At 40.6% G+C, this 22631-nt stretch overlaps 1 protein-coding gene across 1 annotated transcript in view; it reads left to right on the top strand.

The window, feature by feature from the left end:
- Positions 1-328: 328 nt before the first annotated feature.
- The window catches only part of DIPK1A (divergent protein kinase domain 1A), a 118475-nt gene continuing 96172 nt past the window's right edge, over positions 329-22631 (top strand). Inside the window, exon 1 of the mRNA XM_030868676.2 lies at positions 329-483. Coding sequence (XP_030724536.1) covers positions 430-483 — 54 coding nt within the window. The 5' untranslated portion in view covers positions 329-429. The remainder of the gene's footprint in view (positions 484-22631) is intronic.

A 22631-nucleotide genomic window follows, 5' to 3' on the forward strand; every position in this document is an offset into this window, starting at 1 on the left:
CGGCGACGTCTGAGCGCTCTCCCGTCCGCGGGGCGCAAGCCCTCACCCGGCTCGACCAGCCCCTTCTGGCGCCGAGCGTGCGACACCTCCTCTTCCGCGGCGCCCCACCCCTCCTCCGCACGCCTCCCCTTTAAGCGCGAGGCGCAGTTGGATTTGTGTCGGCCGAGGCGAGGCGCGACTCCCCTTTATGCCGGAGACGGCGGCGGCTCTGACAGCCGCGGCAGCCCGGCGAGGAGAGAAGGAGGCCGGGCCTCGGGCAGCCGGCTGCAGTCACCGCAGCAGGGCCGGGGGAAACGCGGCGCGCGCCGCCGCGGGGGCGGAGGAGTGGGCGGGCCCGGCCGAGCTGGGGGCGGGGGAAGGCGGGGAGCCGGGTCGCCAGCGCTCGGGTCCGCCTCTGACTGCGGCGCGGCGGGGCGATGTGTGATTACCATGGCGAGGAGTCTCTGTCCGGGGGCCTGGCTAAGGAAACCCTGTTACCTCCAGGTAGGCCGGCGGCGAGCCCGCCGCGCGCCCTCTCTCTGCGCGGGACTCGCCCGCCTCCCTCCTCCCTCCCTGGGTCCGGCGCCCGCCCGAACCCCGCTGCCCCCTGCCGTCCGGCACCTGGCGGCGCGCCCTCCCCCGCCGCCCGGGCGCCGCAGCCCCAGCCGCTGTCCCGCCGCCCCCCGCATGTCGGCCGGCCCGGGCTCGCCCTCGCGCCCCTCTCATCCCGAGAGCCCCGGGACGTGACCCGGGTGCGACCCTACGCCCCTCGCGTTCGGGGCTCCGCAGTCTGGGCTCGGGACGTGCCGCCGTCTTCTCCCTGGGCCGGTGCTCTCCTCCCCCCTCCGTGGTGGGCCCCTCAGTGCGGCTGTTCTCGACTCTGTCCTGAGTCTTCAGTAGGTGGTAGGAAAGGTGGTGTGTCATTCCTCCATATTTTAGAAAATTATGGTAATTTGTCACGTCAGTGTTTTCCCCAAACCCTGGAGAAGCGGCATGTGCCTCGGGCTGAACCCCTTGGTTCGGTCTCTCCGTCACACCCGTGATTTAAATGGGAGGTAGGGCTCCGAAGCCCAAGCGAGGCGGATGGATGTTTGCGTTTTAAAAGGAAGGGGACAGTGTCTTGGCCGATCTCAGATACCCCAACAATGCAAACGTAATTTTCAGTCATGTCATGTGTACTGTTGGCGTGTTAATTTTTCATGATTTCCCGTTCCACCCTCTGTTCCGCTGCCAGTCTGTGTCTTCGAACCCTACTACTGTCTTCATGTACTGTTGGTCACCAGGGGGACCTAGTAGACACCGTGAGTAGCTGAGCGCAAATCCATCACCCCAGTGGAAAAACAACTACAAATCAATGCCTCGCGTGGGTTTGCAGTGTTGTCTGCATTCAGAGGACAGTATTTCTCTACCGCTTACCTTAAAAGGCTTAAAGCTATTGATAGATTATTTTAGGATGGGAATTCATGCTCAGCTGGTGCTTTTATCAGTTATTTTAAAAGTTGAGAAGAAAGCGTCATGGGGCAAGTAAATCTTACATTTTTGTTTGGAAATAGCATGTGTGAATCGTTATTCTGCAATGAGTGATGTACTGCAAGTTGGAAGCATGATTGACAGCCCATGATATGAAGAGTACAGGAGTAAAACGGAACGTTCTGAGTCTTTGTAGCAGCTCCACCAGTAGTAACTGTGCCTTGAGTAACAGTAGAGCCACCCAGTCTAGAATTCAACCCAGGCCAGAGTTATACCTCTTTGTAACCCTTTATGTAAGAGAAAAAAAAAAAATCTTTCCAGACTCTGTACTCAAAATAAGTTTATTGAGATATTTTAAATGTTTTTTCTTAACTAAAACTGTCTAGCTATTTATTTATTTATTCGATTTCATGGCAGACTTTTAGACTGTGACTCATTTGGTTCTCACTGTTCTCCACAGGTGTGGTTGTGACTTTTTTTGGCACCATAGTACAAGAGCTTTCAGATTGGCTGAGTTAAGATTAGTTTTACAAATAGTTATGCTTCTGTTAATGGGAAACATTTGGTGTTTCTGCCTTCCTGAATGTGTGCATCATTATCTATTACCAAATTAAGGTAAATGCAGGTTTTAAGCATTTCAAAAGAATTTGGGGGCATACTGGTATTTTAGTAGGCTATTTCTATATAAAATAATGATTAAGTAGAAATCTTTATTGATTATAGTATTATATTTGAGATAAATAAATTTAAAACTTGGGAACCGGGTACGCTGGTGTTTTAAACATTGTCTTGGTATTAGTATTTATTCTCTTTATGAATTTCTTTATGAATTTTCTTGTTAGTTGTCCCTCACCATACTGTTTCAATTTGACCAGCTTTAAAAAAAAAAGGCCTTCAGGTTACTCGTGTCATGCTTTCTTCTGTTCTCTATTGCCTAAATGCCTCACCTTATGTTTTTAATACTTCCTCTACCATTAGGTGCTTCAACCTTGAAATTGTTTTAGGTGAAGTTAAAATAAAATATTTTAATCTAAGACTGTTATACAGCTAGCTATTCAGTTTCTCAGCCACTGAAAGTTGAATTAACATATACAGTACTCTTATTTTTATATTTTTATTGTTTTCTTTTTCTTGAGAATAAAATCATGTTCCTTTGGGAACAGCATGAGGCTTGAGGCATTAGGACAGAGCTGAGTTTTGTTCATTTGTGCATCTGGTTCATTATGCCCTTGAAAAAATTTCACAACTTTTCAGTTCTATAGTTTCCACATCATGAAGTGGAGGGTGTAGTTCTTAGCTGAGTAATCACATGAACGTAGTGAGGATTATCTAGAGGAAGTTAAATCTATTTTGTGACACCTTTACTACATTTTTTAATAGAAAAGCATATGAACTTAAATGGTAAATACATATAGGTAAATATGTTAAATTCCTTCAACCAAAGGTCCCTGACTTTCTACCATCCCCCTTTTTATTTATTGAGTATTTATTTGTCTGGGGGCATGATATGACTTAATTTTATTGACTCCATTATTTACTTAATAAATATTTGTTGGATGCCTCTCACATGCCAGAAACTGTGAGGTGGTAGAGATTCTAAAGGAGCGAAACAGAACACCTTTGTGGTTCTCATGCAGCTTAAAGTCTAGTCAGGGAGACAAACATTAATAAAATAATCTTAGAAATATATAGTGACATGAGGTATCACCTCACACCGGTCAGAATGGCCATCATCAAAAAATCCACAAACAATAAATGCTGGAGGGGGTATGGAGAAAAGGGAACCCACTTTCAGTGTTGGTGGGAATGTAAATTGATACAGTCACTATGGAGAACAGTATGAAAGTTCCTTAAAACACTAATAATAGAACTACCATATGACCCAGAAATTCCACTACTGGGCATATACCCGGAGAAAACCATAATTCAAAAAGACACATGCACCCCAATGTTCATAGCAGCACTATTTACAATAGCCAGGACATGGAAACAACCTAAATGCCCATCAACAGAGGAATGGATAAAGAAGATGTGGTACATAGATACACTGGAGTATTACTCAGCCATAAAAAGGAACGAAATTGGGTCATTTGTAGAGATGTGGCTGGGCCTAGAGAGTGTCATACAAAGTGAAGTAAGTCAGAAAGAGAAAAATATCGTGTTTTAACACATATAGTGGAATCTAGAAAAATGGTATAGATGACCTTATTTGCAAAGCAGAAATAGAGACACAGATGTAGAGAACAAATGTCTAGATACCAAGGGGGAAAGGGGTGGAGTGGGAGGAATTGGGAGACAGGGATGACATATATACACCATTGATACTATGTATAAAAATAGACAACTGAGTGGAACATACTGTATAGCACAGGGAACTCTACTTAATGCACTGTGGTGTCCTAAATGGGAGGGAAATCCAAAAGGGAGGGGATATATGTATATGTATGGCTGGTTCATTTTGCTGTGCAGTAGAAGCTAACACAACATTGTAAAGCAACTAGACTCCAATAAAAATTAATTTAGGGCTTCCCTGTTGGCGCAGTGGTTAAGAATCTGCCTGCCAATGCTGGGGACACGGGTTCGAGCCCTGGTCCGGGAAGATCCCACATGCTGCGGAGCAACTAAGCCCGTGCGCCACAACTACTGAGCCAGTGCTCTAGAGCCCGCAAACCACAACTAGTGAGCCCGTGTGCCAAACTACTGAAGCCCGCACGCCTAGAGCCCGTGCTCCACACAAGAGAAGCCACCACAATGAGAAGCCTGCGCACCTCAACAAAGAGTAGCCCCCGCTCACTGCAACTAGAGAAAGCCCACGTGCAGCAACGAAGATCCAACACAGCCAAAAATAAATAAAATAAATAAATTTTTAAAAATGAACTTAAAAAAAGAAATATATAGTGACAACAGTAAGTGTTACGAAGGAAAAGTGAAGGAACGAAAGACTGCCTGAGAGGAACAGAACAGTTTCTCTCTTTTAAAAAGTATTTTACTATGGAAATTTTTATACATACATAAAGCAGAAAAGAATAATGAACTCTCATGTACCTTATCACTTACCCTCAACAATTATCAGTATTTTGTTTCATCTCCCCTCCCCCATGTCCTCTTTCCAACTAAAGTATTTTGAAGCAAATTTCAGGTATCACATCATTTCGTCCAAATACCTCAGTATGAATTTCTAACAGATAAGGATATCTTTAGACATAATACCATTATCACGCCTAACAAAATTAATAACAGTTCCTTATTTTCTCTCACTGTCCTCCTAGATATGCATTACCCTGAGAGGACTGGCTAAATTCAATTTGCCATGGGGTGGGTTTACTATGATTTGAGAGGGTCTTTTGGTAAAAACAAAACAAAAGCCTCTCCGCTTACCAGCTTGTTCCTATCAGAAGTTCTTTGCAGGGAAACTAATTCTCATTTCAGGTTTTGGGAGAATGTCTTAGAAAATGTCTGGTTTAATTAACATTTTCATGTAAATGTAATATTTTAATTTAAAGTGAGGCAGTAATTAGTCAACAGATATAAAAGGTCTTGTTTTCTTTGGAACTAGGAGGAGGGGTGAAGAGTATTGAATGTCAAAGATAGGGGGAAGAGATGAAGGGCCCAGCAAGAAGAGAGGGAAGTTGCAGACACCAGCTTTGTATACTTGCCGTTTTGCTGTTCATCTTCAAGTGGGTGGAGTCAAAAAGTAGTTTTGTCCTGAGGTGTTCGCGCCTTAGGGCTTGCAAGTTCCTCTTCCTACTGCAATTTACAGGGAAAAAAATTTAAGCAATTAACTTAATTATAAAGGAGCTTCGTTCTCAGTATTTCTTTAATCCAGATATCACTGTGATGATTGGTAATGTTTCTAGAAACCGTAGTATTATGCAATTATAAGTTTTCAGCTATAATATGGCTTAAATAGGCATTTATGGACTAATGTGGGGACCTAAGTACTTTTTGTAGTTTTGTTTATACAGCAAAAGAGATTCTACTGCTTGTGAAGAAAAGAACTGATATGGTGTGTCCATGTAGTAGAATATTATTTAACAATAAAGAAGAATGAAGAATTGATACGTGCTATAACATGGATGAACCTTGAAAACACTGTATGAAAGAAGCCACTCACAAAAGATCACATATTCTGTGGTTCCATTTATATGAAGTGTCCAGAAAAGGCATATCTATAAAGACAGAAAATAGATTAGTTGTTGCCTAGGGCTGGGAGGGTTGGGGGGAAATGGATATGAGGTTTCTTTTTGTGGTAATGGAAGTGTTCTAAAATTGATGCTTTGCACAACTCTGTGAATATACTAAGAACCATTGAATTGTATACTTTAAATGAATAAACTGTACGGTTGTGAATTATATCTCAATAAAGCTGTAAAAAAAAAAAAGAAAGAAAAGAAACTGAGTTTATCCCATTCATGTGTTCCTTCTTTCTGCCTCTTGTAGATTCCACTAATGCCAGCTTTTTGGTGCAGGGAGTACTTCATCCAGAGGACTGGTGCAGGCACACTGTTTGCCTTTGCGGCCTCTCTGTGAGCCAGGAGGGATTGTGATATCCCACAAGCATTTACCTGAGCAACAAGCAGCTCATGGCCAGGCAGTATTCTCAGAGCACACTAACTTGCGGTTCTGCCCTTCCTAGCTATTTTGTTGAAAACTTACCTGGGAAATAGTGCTTCCTGGACTAGCTAAATGTTGTGGCACATTGAACGGAGTAGAATCCTGCCGATGAGAACAGAATCTGTCGGTGTGTTAACCAGTTTGGACCATTTTTAGGCAGTGTTTTTCTTCCACACACCATTGTGATGATACTCCTTGTGGCGTGCATGGTGACCCAGAATGACACCTGCGTTTGTCTGTTTTTAGCATCATGTTTTCTACAAATTAGGATCCACTTTGTTTGGTGTTTACTCAGTCTGAGTGGGACTGATAACACAGCAGCCCTATAATTCATTGGTTTTACTTTTTAATACCTTCTTCCTTCTCACTATCATTAAGTCCTGGAAGAATGAAAGTTAAGACAATTTAAGCTAATTCTCTATACTTAGATTAGACACATTTTCCATTCCAGTTATTCTGTCTGCATGCCCTGTTACATATAAAAAGCTGGTGCAACTCTAATGGAATTTGAAGTCTGAGACTCTTGGGTACTTCCGAAGGTTTTTCAAGTCCTTTAAGTCACAAAAGTTTTAGATTTCTTAAGGCATCCTCTTGACTAACAGTTTCAATATGTGTTCAGTAGGGCTGTCATGAATGGATGGATAGATGGCATGTTCTAATCCGGGTGTTGGCACTTGTTTAACATTTCTGATACTTGCCTGGCTCTTTGACTTACATTAGTACTAGTCTTCAAATATGACTACTGTAGGTAGTTTGGTTCTTTATGACTTCATGTGGATATTTTGCAGGATTTAGTGCCAGATAGGGTTACTGATACAGATTAGCTGGTAATAGTGACAATGTTGACAAATATGGTAGTAAGACTAATACGGCTTTTTGCTCATTTTCAGCTCACAGGATTATTCTAAATCTAAGGATAGTAAGAGCAAGTAGTTGTTTCCTGTTCTCCAAAGGGAGATGGACTATAAGTAACATGGTTTACTAATATAGGTTTATTATACCTGCTGTTCAGAGCTACACTTTTGCCTTTGCCTGAAACTAAATCTCCAGAATGATGATTAGCTTTCTGAGACTTGTGAATACACAGGGAGCATCTGTATCCCATAATGTCTTAAAATCAAGCATAGAATTATAATGCAGCCTTTTGATATTACCATAAGTTGCTTTTCTACCCCTGTTAGAAACTCAAAAGAAATGGTGAATTCTCAGGCAGATTTCATCCTCACACACTTTCAGGCTGCAGCATATAGTAAAAAGGTTTCTTCATTGTCATCTTCCTAGTGCCTCAGCTTTTCATCTTAATGTTGTTTTGTATTCTTTATAGAAGTTTTCTTTTTTTAGAAGTTTTCATCTTAATGTTTTCATTTTTTAAAGTTACTTTGAAAAACTATACTATTCTGTTAAATACCATCTTTTTACATTGATTGAAAAGATAAATGTCTCACATTCTTAACATATCTATTTCTAGACATTCAGATATTTTGTGAATAATTTTCCTTTAAAACCCTTTAATCTAGAAAGTATATGAGTTTAGAAAAACCAGGATACTGTAAAATGAGCATGTTTTAAAAACCCAAAATATTAGTGGATGAATTTTTCTTTAGAAATAGTAGGGGATTTTTTTGATGATTATTTAATGAAATTAAATAATTATCTTTTTAGGTATGATCATGATGTTGTGGGTATGTTTTTTCTTTCTTTTGTTTTGTTTTTTATTGTGGCCAAAACACACAGTATAAAGTTTACCATCTTAACCATTTTTAAGTGTACAGTACAGGACTGTTAATATATGCACATTTTTGGCAACAGATCTGTAGAACTTTTTCATCTTGCAGAACTGAAACCCTGTACCCATTGCACAACTCCTCATTTTCCCCTCCTCACCAGCCTGGTGACCACATTCTATTATACTTTCTGTTTCCATGTGTTTGACTTCTTTAGATAACTCATGTAAGTAGAATCATGCAGTATTTTTAAAAAAATTTTATTATTGTTTATTTTATTTATTTATTTTTGGCTGAGTTGGGTCTTTGTTGCTGTGCACGGGCTTTCTCTAGTTGTGGTGAGCGGGCTCCTCTTTGTTGCGGTGCGCAGGCTTCTCATTGTGGTGGCTTCTCTTGTTGCAGAGCATGGGCTCTACGCGTGTGGGCTACAGTAGTTGTGGCTCGTGGGCTCTAGAGCACAGGCTCGGTAGTTGTGGCGCATGGGCTTGGTTGCTCCGCAGCATGTGGGATCTTCCCAGACCAGGGCTCGAACCCGTGTCCCCTGCATTGGCAGGCAGATTCTTAACCACTGTGCCACCAGGGAAGCCCTGAAGTCAGTGATTAAAGAAAGCATTGTTAGTTTCCCAGTGGTCCTATAACAAATTGCCATAGATTTAGCAGCTTAAGAAAACACACATTTATTTGTACCCGTATCTCACACTTCTGAAGGTAGAAGTCCCAGGACGGTATGGCCCAGCTGGTTCTCTGCTCCAGGTTTCACAAGGTTGAAAATCAAGGCGTCAGTAGGGTTGAGTTTCTTTCTGGAGCTCTGGGAATGAATTGATTTCCAGGCCCTTTCAGATTGTTTTCAGAATTCAGTTCCGTGCTGTAGTAGGACTGAAGGCTCCATTTCCTTGCTGGCTGTTGGCTGGGGGTTGTTCTCAGCTTCTAGAGGCTGCCTCCATTTCTGGGTTCATGGCTTCTTTTCTCCATCTTCAAAGCCAGTAACAGTGGGTGGAGTCCTTCTGCCTCTGCCTTTTACTACCTTTCTCTGCCTCATCTCTCTGACTCCTTCCTCTTCTGCTTTTAAGAGTTCATATGATTACATTGGGTCCACCTGCATAATCCAAGATAATATCTCTAGTTTAAGTCTCTTCACAGCAGCATCTAGATTAGTGTTTGATTAAATAACCAGGGAGTGGGAATGTTGGGAGACAGCTTTAGAATTCTGTCTACCCCAGAAAGAATACAACTGAAAATTCTGACAGTTTAAAAAAATCAATCATTTCCTAAAATATTTTGGTTTTCCCCCCATTACTATTAGGTTTTTAAGATATTGCCAAAGAAGAGATTTTGTAAGAGAGTTATTATTGTATTTATCATTCCAGCAATTACTATGAGAGGAATCTTGCATACTTATTAAAGGAAGGAAAATACAAATAAATAGCTGCTGAACAACCACATGTGGTGATACTTGTTTTTACAATAGATACTATTCTTAAATCTTTTGTATCCTTGTACAAACTGAAGTAAAAGTGGAAAAGTATCACTTTATGAACTCTAAGAAAAGGTTCTTTAAAATGTAGCCTATTTCTTTCTGTGTATTACTGTAATTAACTAACATTGTTGTTCTTTACCCCTTAAAGAAGACAATGCTTGGTTTTGTTTTAATGTGCCAGCTTGTAAGATTTTTCAGTCACACCTGATCCAGTAGAACTAAATTCGTATTCAGTGAAGGCAGAGCCTGTTTATTACCCTGGTCTTGTTCTTTATCCTGAGCTTAGTACTCAGGATGTGCAAAATGATATAGTACAGTACATATCTTTTTACATATGTTCAAAAATATTCTGTAATGACTCTGAGATATTGAACTCCAATAGCTCATGCTAAGCACACACTGCTGTCTCTTTCACATTCTTACTCTTTACTGTTACCACCAGCACCATCATATCATCCTCATCATTGTCATTATAATTGAGGCTCTTGCCACCCCCATTTCTTCCAATCTGCCAACCTCCTCTGGCTTCCCTCTTTTCCGTATTTAGTCAGGATCACATGTTCTGTCATTTCAGCTACTCTTCTTTGCTCACTCACTACTTCTTTGCTCCTCTGACCTTCCTTTATTCTTATTCTATCCTTTATTCCACACTTTCCTTTCAATCTCATCTTCCTTTGCCCCCTGCTTTCCTCAGGACTCCAAGCTTCTCTGCTTCTCACTTTGTAGTCTCCTTGGGTAATTGCATCTCTTCACATGGCTTACACTACAACCTAAATACTAATGAGTCTCAACTCTGTATCCCCAGCCCAAACCTCCCCACCCGGAACTTCAGATTTGCATCTGGTTGCTTATTTGATATCTACCTCTAGATAGCACTTCGTATTCAACATGTCCAAAGCTAAAGTCCTGCCCCCAAATTGCTTCTTTCCCTATTTCACTTAGTGATACTCTCCAGTTACTCAAGAGATAAATATACCCAACTCCTTCTAGACTCTCCCTGTTTCCTTACCCTCATGTTTAATCCCTCAGCAATTCCACTAGTGCATCTCCTAAATAACTTATGATTGCATCATCTTTAAAAAAAAAATACAGTGTTATCAACTATAGTCACCATGTTTTACATTAGATCCTCAGACCTTATTCATTGTGCAGCTGTAAGGTTTTACTGGCCTTTTATTGGCCTTTCCCTATTTTTCCCACCTCCCAGCCTCTGGTAGCCATTTTTCTACTCTCTAAGACTTCGACTTTTAAAAAAATTTTTAGATTCTACATATAAATGATATACCATGTAATATTTTTCTTTCTGTCTGGCTTATTTCACTTAGCATAATGCCTTCAAGGTCCATCTATTTTGTTGCAAATGGTAGTATTTCCTTCTTTCTCATGGCTGAGTAGTACTCCATGGTGTATGTATATGCCACATTTTCTTTATCCATTCATCTTCCAATGGACACTTTGGACCCTTAGGTTGTTTTCATGTCTCGGCTATTGTGAATAATGCTGCAGTGACCATGGGAATGCAGCTATCTCTTTGAGATCCTGTTTTCATTTCCTTTGGTTATATACCCAGAAGTAGGAATGCTGGATCATATGGTAGTTCTATTTTTTATTCTTTGCAGAATCTCCATACTGTTTTCCATAGTGGCTGAACCAACTTACATTCCCACCAATAGTGCACAAGAGTTCCCTTTTCTCCACATCCTGGCCAACATAGTTGTCTCTTGTCTTTTTGATATAGCCATTCTAACATGTGTGAAGTGATATAGCTCATTGCGATTTTGATCTGCATTTCTCTGATGATTAGTGATAGTGAGCACCTTTTCATGTACATGTTGGCTGTTTGTCTCCTGCTGTCTCATTAGGTCCACTGTAATAGCCTCCAGAAGGCCCTTCCTCATTTACCCCTTTCAGATCCACCCTCCACATTACTTCCAGAGCAGTCTTTCCCAAAATGCCAATCTGATCTAATCTCCCTCCCTACCAGTGAAATCCTTCAGGGGCTTACCATTGCCTTCAGTAGACTAAGCAGATTTCTGAGCATGGCTCTTTGTTTCTGGTCCCTTCCTATCTTGCTGTTTCATTCCTGCCACTACCATCTCATGCACTGTTTGCTCTAACAATTCTGAAAACCTTCCAGTTTCCCAACACACTGTGCTTCTCTCTCACATGTCAACCTGTCTACCCCACCATTTCCTCTTTGCCCTAGAATGCCCTTCCCCCATTTCCTGCATCCCTCTTTACCTGGTTTATTCTCAGTTTTCTACTTGTCCTTTAGGTTTCAACTCAGAGAGGAAGTGACCTTTCAGCAATTCCTCCCTAACATCCCACATGGTATTAGTGTACCTCTTTTGTGCCCCACCCTGTGGGTACATGATATCTGGCACACACTTCTCTTACAGCACTTATGATATTGAATTGTCATCAGTGATTTTCATATCTCTCTTCTGAGCCCCAGACGGTAATCTCCCTGACAGCCAAGATGTCAATTTCCTCTCTTTATCTCCTGTGCCTAGCCCAAAGCAGATGTTCAATAAATGTTTGTTGAATGACTGAATCCAGACATAGAGTTTTATGGAGTTGATCAGATTAACTAATTTACTTATATGAAAGAAAATGTATATACAATAAGTAAAATAGTATAGGTGAGCTTATGATGCAAATCGTAAGTCTCCCCTTCCACTTCTCCTTACCCCCAGCTTTGCTCCCAAACGGTGGCCTCTTTGAATCACTTATCTTATTGGATTTTCCGGTGGCTAAACCTCTGACTTCTAGAGCTGTATGTCTAAAGAGAACTGCACACACTCTGGGAGGTGCATATGATGCTGACTTTGGGTACTGGAAGAAATTATTTGAAATTGTATTTATTCTCATATACTTTTTATATCTTAAAATGTTTTTGTCAGAATAGCTGATGATTTTTTGTTTTCGGTTCATTATTATAATAAGCATCCCCCCACAATAAAAATCTATTCAAAATTATTCTTATATACTTTTAATTTCTATTACTGTGTGAGTCACAGTATACAAATAGTAAGTTAATATAATCATGATTTTATATAGAGTATAAATAAGTAAATATACAAATGTTAGGGATTTGTGCTCTAAAATATTTTCCCTGAGAAAATTGTACAATAAAAAATGATTTGGGGCTGCTGCTCTAAATAATAAACTTTTACCTCTTTCTTGATTTATCAACTTTAGATATATCTATTGACTTTCTACTTTTAAGGAGTATTTAGCTTGCTTACACTACGGTCATCTCATTCTCTTCCAGTGTTTGTTTTAAATTTTACTTCTTCTGTTGCTTAACTTAGTAACTTCAGATAATGACAACTGTTTCTCATTTCATCCACTTTTGTCAGTCTGTCTACTCCCCCCTTATTAAGAAGGGACATTAGAAAGTGTTCTGTTTTTCAACTGGTTTTCCCAGTTTCTGTCAGCAACACTTTTTTTTTTTTTTTGGTCTTTGTTGGGTCTTCATCGCTGCGTGTGGGTTTTCTCTAGTTGCAGAGAGCAGGGCCTACTCTAGCAGGGCCTGCTCGTTGTGGTGCATGGGCTTCTCATTGAGGTGGCTTCTCTTATTGCGGAGCATGGGCTCTAGGTGCGCGGGCTCAGTAGTCGTGGCTCGCTGGCTCTAGAGCGCAGGCTCAGTAGTTGTGGCGCACGAGCTTAGTTGTTGCACAGCACGTGGGATCTTCCCGGAGCAAGGATCAAACCTGTGTCGCCTGCATTGGCAGACAGATTCTTAACCACTGCGCCACCAGGGAAGTCCAGCAACACTTTTACATTGTCAAAGTTGATAATTTTATATTTTATCCTGTGACAATAACCAAATCTCCAAATAAGTTGACTCTACAAGATGAAAACTATAAACAGTATTATATTATTATGACTTGTTAATTCTTCCATAAAAGGAAACATCTCCCTTGTAAACCTGAGATCCATTGACTGCAGCATGAAATTATTTTCTCCGTGTCAGGAAAGTGGGTAGAATTACTGGGACAAATGTCTTTTGTTATTAAGCAAATTACTGCAAGGATTTGTCCCTTTCCAGAAGGTAAACCATATTTTTGCCAATAGGGAAGAGAACATGTGATATTTGCACATTCCCTATAGAAAGTTTATTTTTGCTAGAAATCATGCTTGCTTGCCTTTTAATATTCCTACTAAAGAATCATGATTTAAAACCTGGCCTTTGGGATCTGTAGTGAAGTAACAGAGTTATGATTTGAGATCACTCTGAGCCACAGTTTCTCCCCTGAGCAGTCAATATACTGTCTTTTTTGGAATGATTACCTGGTTATACTCAGCTCTAGGAAGCAGACATTTATTATGTTATCTGCCCCTCAGATCCAAGTGAACTGAGCCAGTTTTGGAGTCCTAGACCATTTGAATAATGAAAACAACTTTCATCTTTGGGGAAAGCACTGCAGGTAGAACTGGCTATCATTTGATGCCACAATTATAGAAAATAAAACAAGAGTAAAGCAGTTTTGGCCAGTCTTTCTCTTAGGGTCCTGAAATTTATGTCTTGAGACCAACCACATCAAAGTTAATTCTGGCCTAAGATGAAGGGCCTCTCTATTTTTAGTATCCCCTAAAATATCATTCTGTATTTAGTGCAGAGCCAATTTGTGTGCTGGGATTACATTTTCTACAGGGCCAGGGTCATGACCCCTTGGCTCTCAAGACTGTAAGATCAAGAACAACTACATCCCCTTTTCTCATATTCCAGTTCCTTATAATTAGGATATGTAAGCATGCTTCTTACTTGAAATGCAGCTTTTTTGTGACATTTGTATTTTTCTTTCTTTTTAATTTTCAGGGAGTTTCTAACTGTTTTTTGTTTTGGGGTTTTTTTTTGGCATAATATGCCTTTACCATAGCCTCACTTTTTCCATATTCTCAGTTGTATTTTTTTATTCTGTGGAATCCCCCTTCATGACCAAATGCTTCTCTAGGCTACTGCACAGCTGCCTTCCAAGGGTTTTCCTCTATTCTTCTATGTTGGAATCACTGTTCTTAGGATCCTGGGTCTTCCACTGTTCTGATTTATGCCATAATTTTACTGGGGTATATCCTGAAATAAGTTCTTTAGAAAGGATGTGTGGGAAGTAAACTTTCTGAGTCATGTCTAAAACTGTCTTTATTGTACCTTTGTTTGTAGTTAGGTTGGGTGCAGAATTCTGGGCTGAAAATAATTTTCTTTAAAACCGTGAAGACATTGTCTTCTAACATCCTCTGTTGCTAACAAGAAGCCAGTTTGATTGTCAGTCCTTGGTGGGTGACCTGTTTTTCCTGTTCAGAGTCTCCTTTTTATATTTGTTTTGGAATTCCATGAGGAAATGTATAAATGTGGGTCTTTTATCAGTTGATTGTATTGAGCACTCAGCCTTTTCAATCTTTTTTTTTAAATTTTATTTATTTATTTATTTATTATCTTCAGCTGCGTTGGGTCTTTGTTGCTGCACATGGGCTTTCTCTAGTTGCGGCGAGCAGGGGCTTCTCTCGTTGTGGAGCACGGGCTCTAGGTGCGTGGGCTTCATTAGCGGCGGCATGTGGGCTCAGTAGTTGCGGCTCATGGGCTCTAGAGCACAGGCTTAGTAGTTGTGGCGCACGCGCTTAGTTGCTCCGCGGCATGTGGGATCTTCCTGGACCAGGGCTGAAACCCGTGTCCCCTGCATTGGCAGGTGGATTCTTGTTTTTGTTGGTTTTTTTTGCGGTACGTGGGCCTCTTACTGTTGTGGCCTCTCCCGTTGCGGCCTCTCCCGGACGCACAGGCTCAGCGGCCATGGCTCACGGGCCCAGCTGTTCTGCGGCATGTGGGATCTTCCCGGACCGGGGCACGAACCCGTGTCCCCTGCATCGGCAGGCGGACTCTCAACCACTGCGCCACCAGGGAAGCCCCCAGCCCTTTCAATCTTAAGACTTGGGTGTTTCTTCAACTCTGGGGAATTCTGTTAATTAATAGCTTCTCCCTTCTCTTTTTTCTGTTTCCTCTTTTGGGGGGCTCTTATTAGTCAAATGTTGTACCTGTTGGATTGGCTCTTTGTATCTCTCACAGTTTCTCTATTATTTTCCATCTTTTTATCCATACACTCTCATTCTGAGTTTCTCAGTTTTATTTTCCAGCTCATCTGTTGATTTTTTTTCCTTTTCTAATCACTCTTCAATTTCTGACTTTTAAATTTAATTTAAAAGACTTATGTCAAGTTCTTTGTTCCTTTTCTGTGTGTGTGGTTTCCTATTCCTAGTTTATACGCATGTAATACCCTCTGGAATCTTTTGATTATAGTAGTTTTTTAAAAAAATATATTTTATTTTCTTATGTCCCTTAATTATATTTGTTCCCCTCAGGATTCCTTTTTCTATATGTTTTTCTTAGCTCTTCTTTTTCATGCTGCTGGATTTTTCCATGTGCCTTGGTCATCTATTCATATTTTAGAAAGCAGGGCTGAGAAACTGGTGTGGATTTCCTCTGCTATTTGAAAAGTGGGTCTCTTTTCCTCCTATACCTATCACCTGAGTGGATGGCTGACTGTGCCCTCTGTGTAGGTGGGGTGCATTGGCTGGCCTTCTTGCTCTGGGGTGAGCCTGTGCTCAGGCCCTGGGGGCCCCATGTCAGAGGAGTGCTTTATCCCGGGCGGACTGTACTACCATTAGAAGCCTTGGCTTTCCCCAGGTTGTTTGTTCCTTCAGCTATCTGGTTTTTCAACCGTGGGTTAATGCCAGGCTGCCTGTGATCTGCATGGGGGTGGGGGAAGCAGATGGAGGTGCCAACCAGCGCAGTTCCAGGTACAGACCTTCAATTATCCCCACTGTCTTCAGCCCCACTTCTCACTCCTGCCCTCCCTCATACCTCTGGCCCAGAGCCCAGAGCCATCAGGTGTTCCAGGGCAGATTGGCTCTCTAGATTCCTTCTAGCATTCCAACAAGCAGTTTGGCTTCCAGCTTCTTTAGGTTGCTTTGTGGAGTATTCTGGGCTGTGGCTTTCTTTGCCCATCTCATCCGTCAACACAATTCAATCTGCTTTTTGAATTCTCGAAATTTGTTGGATCTTTCATCCACTGGTGAACCCCCCTACTTCCCCTTCCTCCTGATATTAAACTTTCATTGCTTCTTTTGTCTCCCTTCTTTCAGTGTGGTTTTGCAAGCTTTAAGTAGTAAACCTATATCCTCAATCTACCATCTTGAACTAAAAGTCCTGATATGAATTTTAACTATCTATCATTTGAATATTTACCTACCCTGTTTATCTTCATGGCTGCAATATCTGTTTAAGCATTGCATAATTAATAAGTTATTTCAGTAAAATAAGGCAAGAGAATTGGCGTAAATAACTTCAGAGGGATAAAGATATAATGGCACATTTTTTCCCAGAAAATCTTGTATAATAGCAACAGTTTATTTTAGTAAAAGAAAAACCTACTCAATTAAAGATTAGAGTCTTAAAATTAGCATCAATTTTGTTCCTGATTTCTATAGGTTATAGTCAACAAGGGTATTACCTGCTATGTATCAGGTAAGCACTGGGTTTGTAGCAGTGACTAGGATAGCTCTCTGCTGTCATAGAATTCGCATGTTTGGGGGAGGGGCACTGATGGATAGAGAATAAATGAAGTTAAAAAATAACCACACAACAAAAACATCAGGTAGCTATGTGCACAATGCAAATAATTAAAATAGGTGAGATGATAGTGAGTGTCAAGACATTTGTGTTAGCCGGCTGGCTGGAGAACCTGAGATCTGACTAACAAGCAGGAGCCAGCCAGGCAAGAACAGGAAACTTGGTTACCCTGAGAGAGCATATCCTTTCCTCTTTAGTCAGTGCTACCCACCCCCCTTTTGGTTTTGATCATCCTGTCCTATAAAAGATTTTCATGTTAATGTAACGAATTGCCTAAACATTTCATCACCTTTGAAAGAGCACTTTGGAGAAATAGAAAGACTCATGAGATAATTTACTCCCCTAGGACAGAGAAGGGATAAACAGGCCTTTTCAGTCTGTGATAGCAGAATGCTTTGGTGAATTTAAAGGCCTTAATTATTATGCTTTAAGCAACAACTTAATTTGCTTCAGTCTGATTCTTAGCTTTCAAGTGGAGTCTTCCTTTGATATACTGTGTTGCTATTTTGGTGCTTGTCATTTTGCTGTTGCACTTTTCCTCATCAGAAAGCATTTACTGGGCTTCCCTGGTGGCCAGTGGTTAAGAATCCACCTGCCAATGCTGGGGACACGGGTTCGAGCCCTGGTCCAGGAAGATCCCACATGCCGTGGAGCAACTAAGCCCGTGTGCCACAACTGTTGAGCCTGCGAACCACAACTACTGGGCCTGCAATTGGATATCCATTGGCCAAAAAAAAAAAAAATAACAAAAACAAATACCTTGACCTAAATCTTATATAAAAATTAACTCAAAATGGATCATGGATATAAATGGAAAATGTAAAACTATAACACTTTTAGGAAAAAAAAAAGGAGAAAAGCTTTGGGGCCTAGGACTAGGCAAAAAGTTCTTAGACTTGACACCAAAAGCATGTTCCATAAAAGGAAAAATTGATAAATTTTAACTCACCAAAATTAAAATCTTTGCTCTGCAAAAAAACCTTGTTAAGAGGATAAAAAGACAAGCTACAGAATAGGAGAAGATTTTTTGGAGGGAGGGAGGGGGAGAAGATATTTTCAAGCCACATATCTGACAAAAGACTAGTAACTAAAATACATAAAGAACTCGTCAAACTCAACTGTTAAAAAAAACTGTCCAATTAGAAAATAGGGAAAAGACATGCACAGACATTGCACTGAAGAGGATATACAGATGGCAAATAAGCACACGAAAAGATGTTCAACTTGGGACTTCCCTGGTAGCCCAATGGGTAAGACTCTGCACTCCCAATGCAGGGGACCCGTATTCAATCTCTGGTCAGGGAACTAGATCCCACATGCATGCTGCAACTAAGAGCCAGCATGCCTCAACTAAAAAAAAAACATGCCGCAAGGAAGATCCTGCGTGCCACAACTAAGACCCAGCACAGCCAAAATAAATTAACTACTTTAAAAAAAAAAAAAGAGTTCAATTCATTAGCCATTAGGGAAATGCAAATTAAAACCACAGTGAGATATCATTGGAATGGCGAAAATAAGATATATGGCAATAACAAATGCTGACAAGGATGCAGAAAAACTGAATCATTCATACATTAATGGTGGGAATGTAAAATGATCCAGCCACCCTGGAAAACAGATGGGTAATTTATTTAAAAACTAAACATACAACTACTGTATGATTCAGCAATTAAACTCCTGGGCATTTACTCCAGAGAAATGAAAACTTATTGCTATGGACTAAATTGTACACATACCCCCCATTCATATGTTGAAGACCTAACCCCCAATGTGTCGTATTTGAAGATAAGGCAGAGCCCTTGTGTTGGTATTGTGCGCCTACAAGAATAAACGCAGAGAGCTTGTTCTGCCTCACTGCCATGTGAAGACACGGTGAGAAGGCAATTATCTGCAAGCTAGGAAGAGATCTCTCACTAGAACCTGACCATGATGGTATCTTGATCTTGGATCTCTAACCTCCAGAACTGTGAGAAAATAAATTTCTGTTGTTTAAGCCATCCAGTCTATAGTATTTTGTTATGGCATCCTGAGATGACTAATATACTTACGTTTACACATACCTATATACGAATGTTTATAGCCACTTTATTTGTAATACCCCAAAACTGGAAACCCAGATGTCCTTCAGTGGATGAATGGTTAAAGAAACTGTGTTAAGTCCAAACCATAGAGTATTACTCAGCAATAAAAAAGAATTATTGATGCATGCAACTACTTGGATGAACCTCGAGGATATTATGCTGAGTAAAAGCCAATCTCAAAAGGATACATATTGCATGATTCCATTTACATAACATTTTTGAAATAACATAATTGCAGGGATGGAAAATAGATTAGTGGTGTCCAGGGGATAGGAAAGGGATGGGAGAGAGGAAGACTATAGCTATAAAAGGGTAGTAAAAGGAGTCTTGTGGTGATACAGTTAGGTATCTTGATTTTGGTTACACAAAGTTACACATGTGATAAAATTGCATAGCAGTACACACATATGCACGCATATGCAATGAGTGCATACATACTGGTGAAATGTGAATAAGCCCTGGATTGTACAAATGTCAATTTCTTCGTTTTGATGTTTTGCCATTTTTAGTTATGCAAGATGTTAGTGTTGGGGGATGCTGGGTGAAGAGTACATGGAACTCATTGCACGTCTTAGCACCTTCCTGTGACTCTATAAATATTTCAAATTAAAAGTTAAAAATAATTTGTGGTGAAAGTAGAAAGGAAAATAAGTTCAAGAAGGAAAATAAGATACAGAAAATTTATGACCATTCTGGACCAGTAAGTTCATCAGTTTTTTGAAGTGGATACTGGCGCTATCAAATTGCTATAGGGTTTAAATTTCATTTGATACATTTAAGGTAACATAATAGCCTTATTTTAAAGTATCAATACTTACAATATGTTAGCAATTACTCCTTTGTAACTATATAAACTTATGGTGAAAAATTTTAGATGTCAATTTTAAAATGTGCCGGGGTGGGGGACAGTGTATAGTTTTCAGAATTCTCTTGGGTGTCTACAAACAAAAAAGCTAGATTTCAGTAGCATAATACCCCCATTGATGAAGGGGCTAAATTCCAAAAGCGTACTTTTATTTTTTTATTTGTTTTTAATAAATTTTGTTTATTTATTTATTTTTGGCTGCATTGAGTCTTTGTTGCTGCGCGCGGACTTTCTCTAGTTAGGGCCAGCGGGGGCTACTCTTCATTGCGGTGCACAGGGTTCTCATTGTGGTGGCTTCTCTTGTTATGGAGCACGGGCTTTAGGCGTGCAGGCTTCAGTAGTTGTGGCACGAGGGCTCCGTGGTTGTGGCTCTCGGGCCCTAGAGCGCAAGCTTAGTAGTTGTGGCGCATGGGCTTAGTTGCTCTGTGGCATGTGGGATCTTCCTGGACCAGGGATTGAACCCGTGTCCCCTGCATTGGCAGGCAGATTCTTAACCACTGCGCCACCAGGGAAGTCCCCAAAAGTATACTTTAAAAAAATAAAAATCTTGGGCTTCCCTGGTGGCACAGTGGTTGAGAGTCCGCCTGCCGTTGCAGGTGACGCAGGTTTGTACCCCGGTCCGGGAAGATCCCACATGCCGCGGAGCGGCTGGGCCTATGAGCCATGGCTGCTGATCCTGTGCGTCCGGAGCCTGTGCTCCGCAACGGGAGAGGCCACAGCAGTGAGAGGCCCGCGTACCGCACAAAAAAAAAAAATCAAAATCTTAATTTCCAGAGGTAGTTGAATTTTTTTTTTTTTGCCACACCACGCAGCATGTGGGATCTTAGTGCCCCAACCAGGGGTGGAACCCATGCCCCCTGCAGTGGAAGCCTGGAGTCTTAACCACTGGACTGCCAGGGAAGTCCCTAGTTGAAATATTAAAGAACTTGGGAGCTGTCGTTTAAGGGTAGGATTACAGTATCAAAAAGCTATTAAATAAGTAAGAATACAAATATGGCTAAAAAAAGAGTAAGAAAAGGAAGAAGTGTTGTACTGTGTTTAGATAATGTTATTGGCCTCTAATGGCCTATTTTTTGAATCAATACAGGTATGTTCAGTTGCTGTGTTCTAAATAGGCAAGAGAAGAAAAGGAAAGAGAGGCAGAAGAGGGTTGGGTTTTTAGCAGTCTATGTTAGTGGGGGGCAGAATGACAAGAGATGTTCACCTCCACCTCCAGTAGTTACCCTGAAAGGACTACATCATGTTAACCTTTAGATAATGCATGATTTCAGACTTCCTGCTTTTGCCTCCCAGAAAGAAAATCTCTCTATATGATTGATGATGTCTCAGTCTTAAATAGAGGGTTAAACCTTCCATTTCACCATTAGCTGACTTAATATGCAAGTATAGTTATAGTATAAATGAATTTCAGTTATTTGATACATGTAAATTATATCTAATCATCTTCTAGTTGATAGAGGAGTGGAATGTGAAGGAATATTTATCATTCGATAAAAAGGGGGCATTTGGGAAGGTGGGGAAGCAGGGAGTTAAGCTTTGAAAGCTACAGATAGGAGCAGAAAGTGAGGTATTTGGTTTTGCTAATGCATTGTTTAACATGATTTATGAATGTTTCGGTTAATATTTTAAAATACTGCTGACTGCTTTATTAAGGAATTTATATCTCTGAGGATTAATTAACCTAAAATAGATCCCATTAAATCAGATTAATATAAAAATGGCCCATAGCTAGAGCTACCAAGTAAACGTCATTATGTTATATAGACTTCCCTCCCCAAAGGTGATAGAAATTAATCATACAAAATGATACTCTTGGGACATAAATATCTTATGTAGCAAGTATTTTTAATGAAGTGATTTTGAATTTAAATAAAAGTGAAAGAATTCTAATGTTGTATGCTTTTAAGATGAGTAATATGCTTTAGCATGAGATTTCAGGCATGCGATTTGACTTGTATCCAGCCCCTTTGTTTTTCTTAGCCTTATTTTTTTCATTTACTAGTGAGATGATGATGATGGTTGATAAGACAGTTTTTTCTTACCTCCCTAACAATATTTTCAATATTGAAAGAAGAGAGATCCTGTGGAAACTCGGAGGAAGGGGTGGATTCACAGTAATGGCTGGAATGTGAGTCTTCAGGTTCCTGTAACATATCGGTGGAGACAGGTTTAATCCTGGACAGATGAACCCAGCTGGTGACCCCCTGGAGTTTAACTGCCATAGGAGTGCTCAGCAAGACTTGAATTTGCCCAGAGACAAGATGGCAGAGGACGACTTGAGCTCATCCCCTCTCACGAAAACACCAAAATCACGACTAACTGCTGAAAAACCATCGACACAAAAGGCTCAAGCCTAGCAAAAAAGATATTCTACACCCAAAGACAAAGAAGGAGCCACAACGAAATGAGCTATTTGTGCCTTTTAATCAAGTTTTCTGAGGACTATGGAAAAAAGGAAACACAAGAAGTAATAGCCTCAAAAATAGGAGTATACGAGAAATGACAAAAGATGTCAATAAAATACCAGAGGAATGGACAGAGGCATGAAAACTAATGCAATGGAGAAATCTGAAAACAAATTGCCAATGGGCAGGTAGGGGTAGTGAATCAGAGACATACAAAATGAGTTCATTAAAAAATAAGAAATTGCTGGCACCCACATCTCAGAAAGTCAAAGTTCAGGTGGGACTGTCAAAAGGAAGAACTACATAAGGGTTGAAGGACTATGTAAGGGGCATTTAGACCCATATACCCTTCTCCTGATCTAAGCAGCCAGGTGACTAATTTTTCCCAC

The sequence above is a fragment of the Globicephala melas genome, chromosome 1 (assembly GCF_963455315.2).
Source record: "Globicephala melas chromosome 1, mGloMel1.2, whole genome shotgun sequence".
Lineage (NCBI taxonomy): Eukaryota > Metazoa > Chordata > Mammalia > Artiodactyla > Delphinidae > Globicephala > Globicephala melas.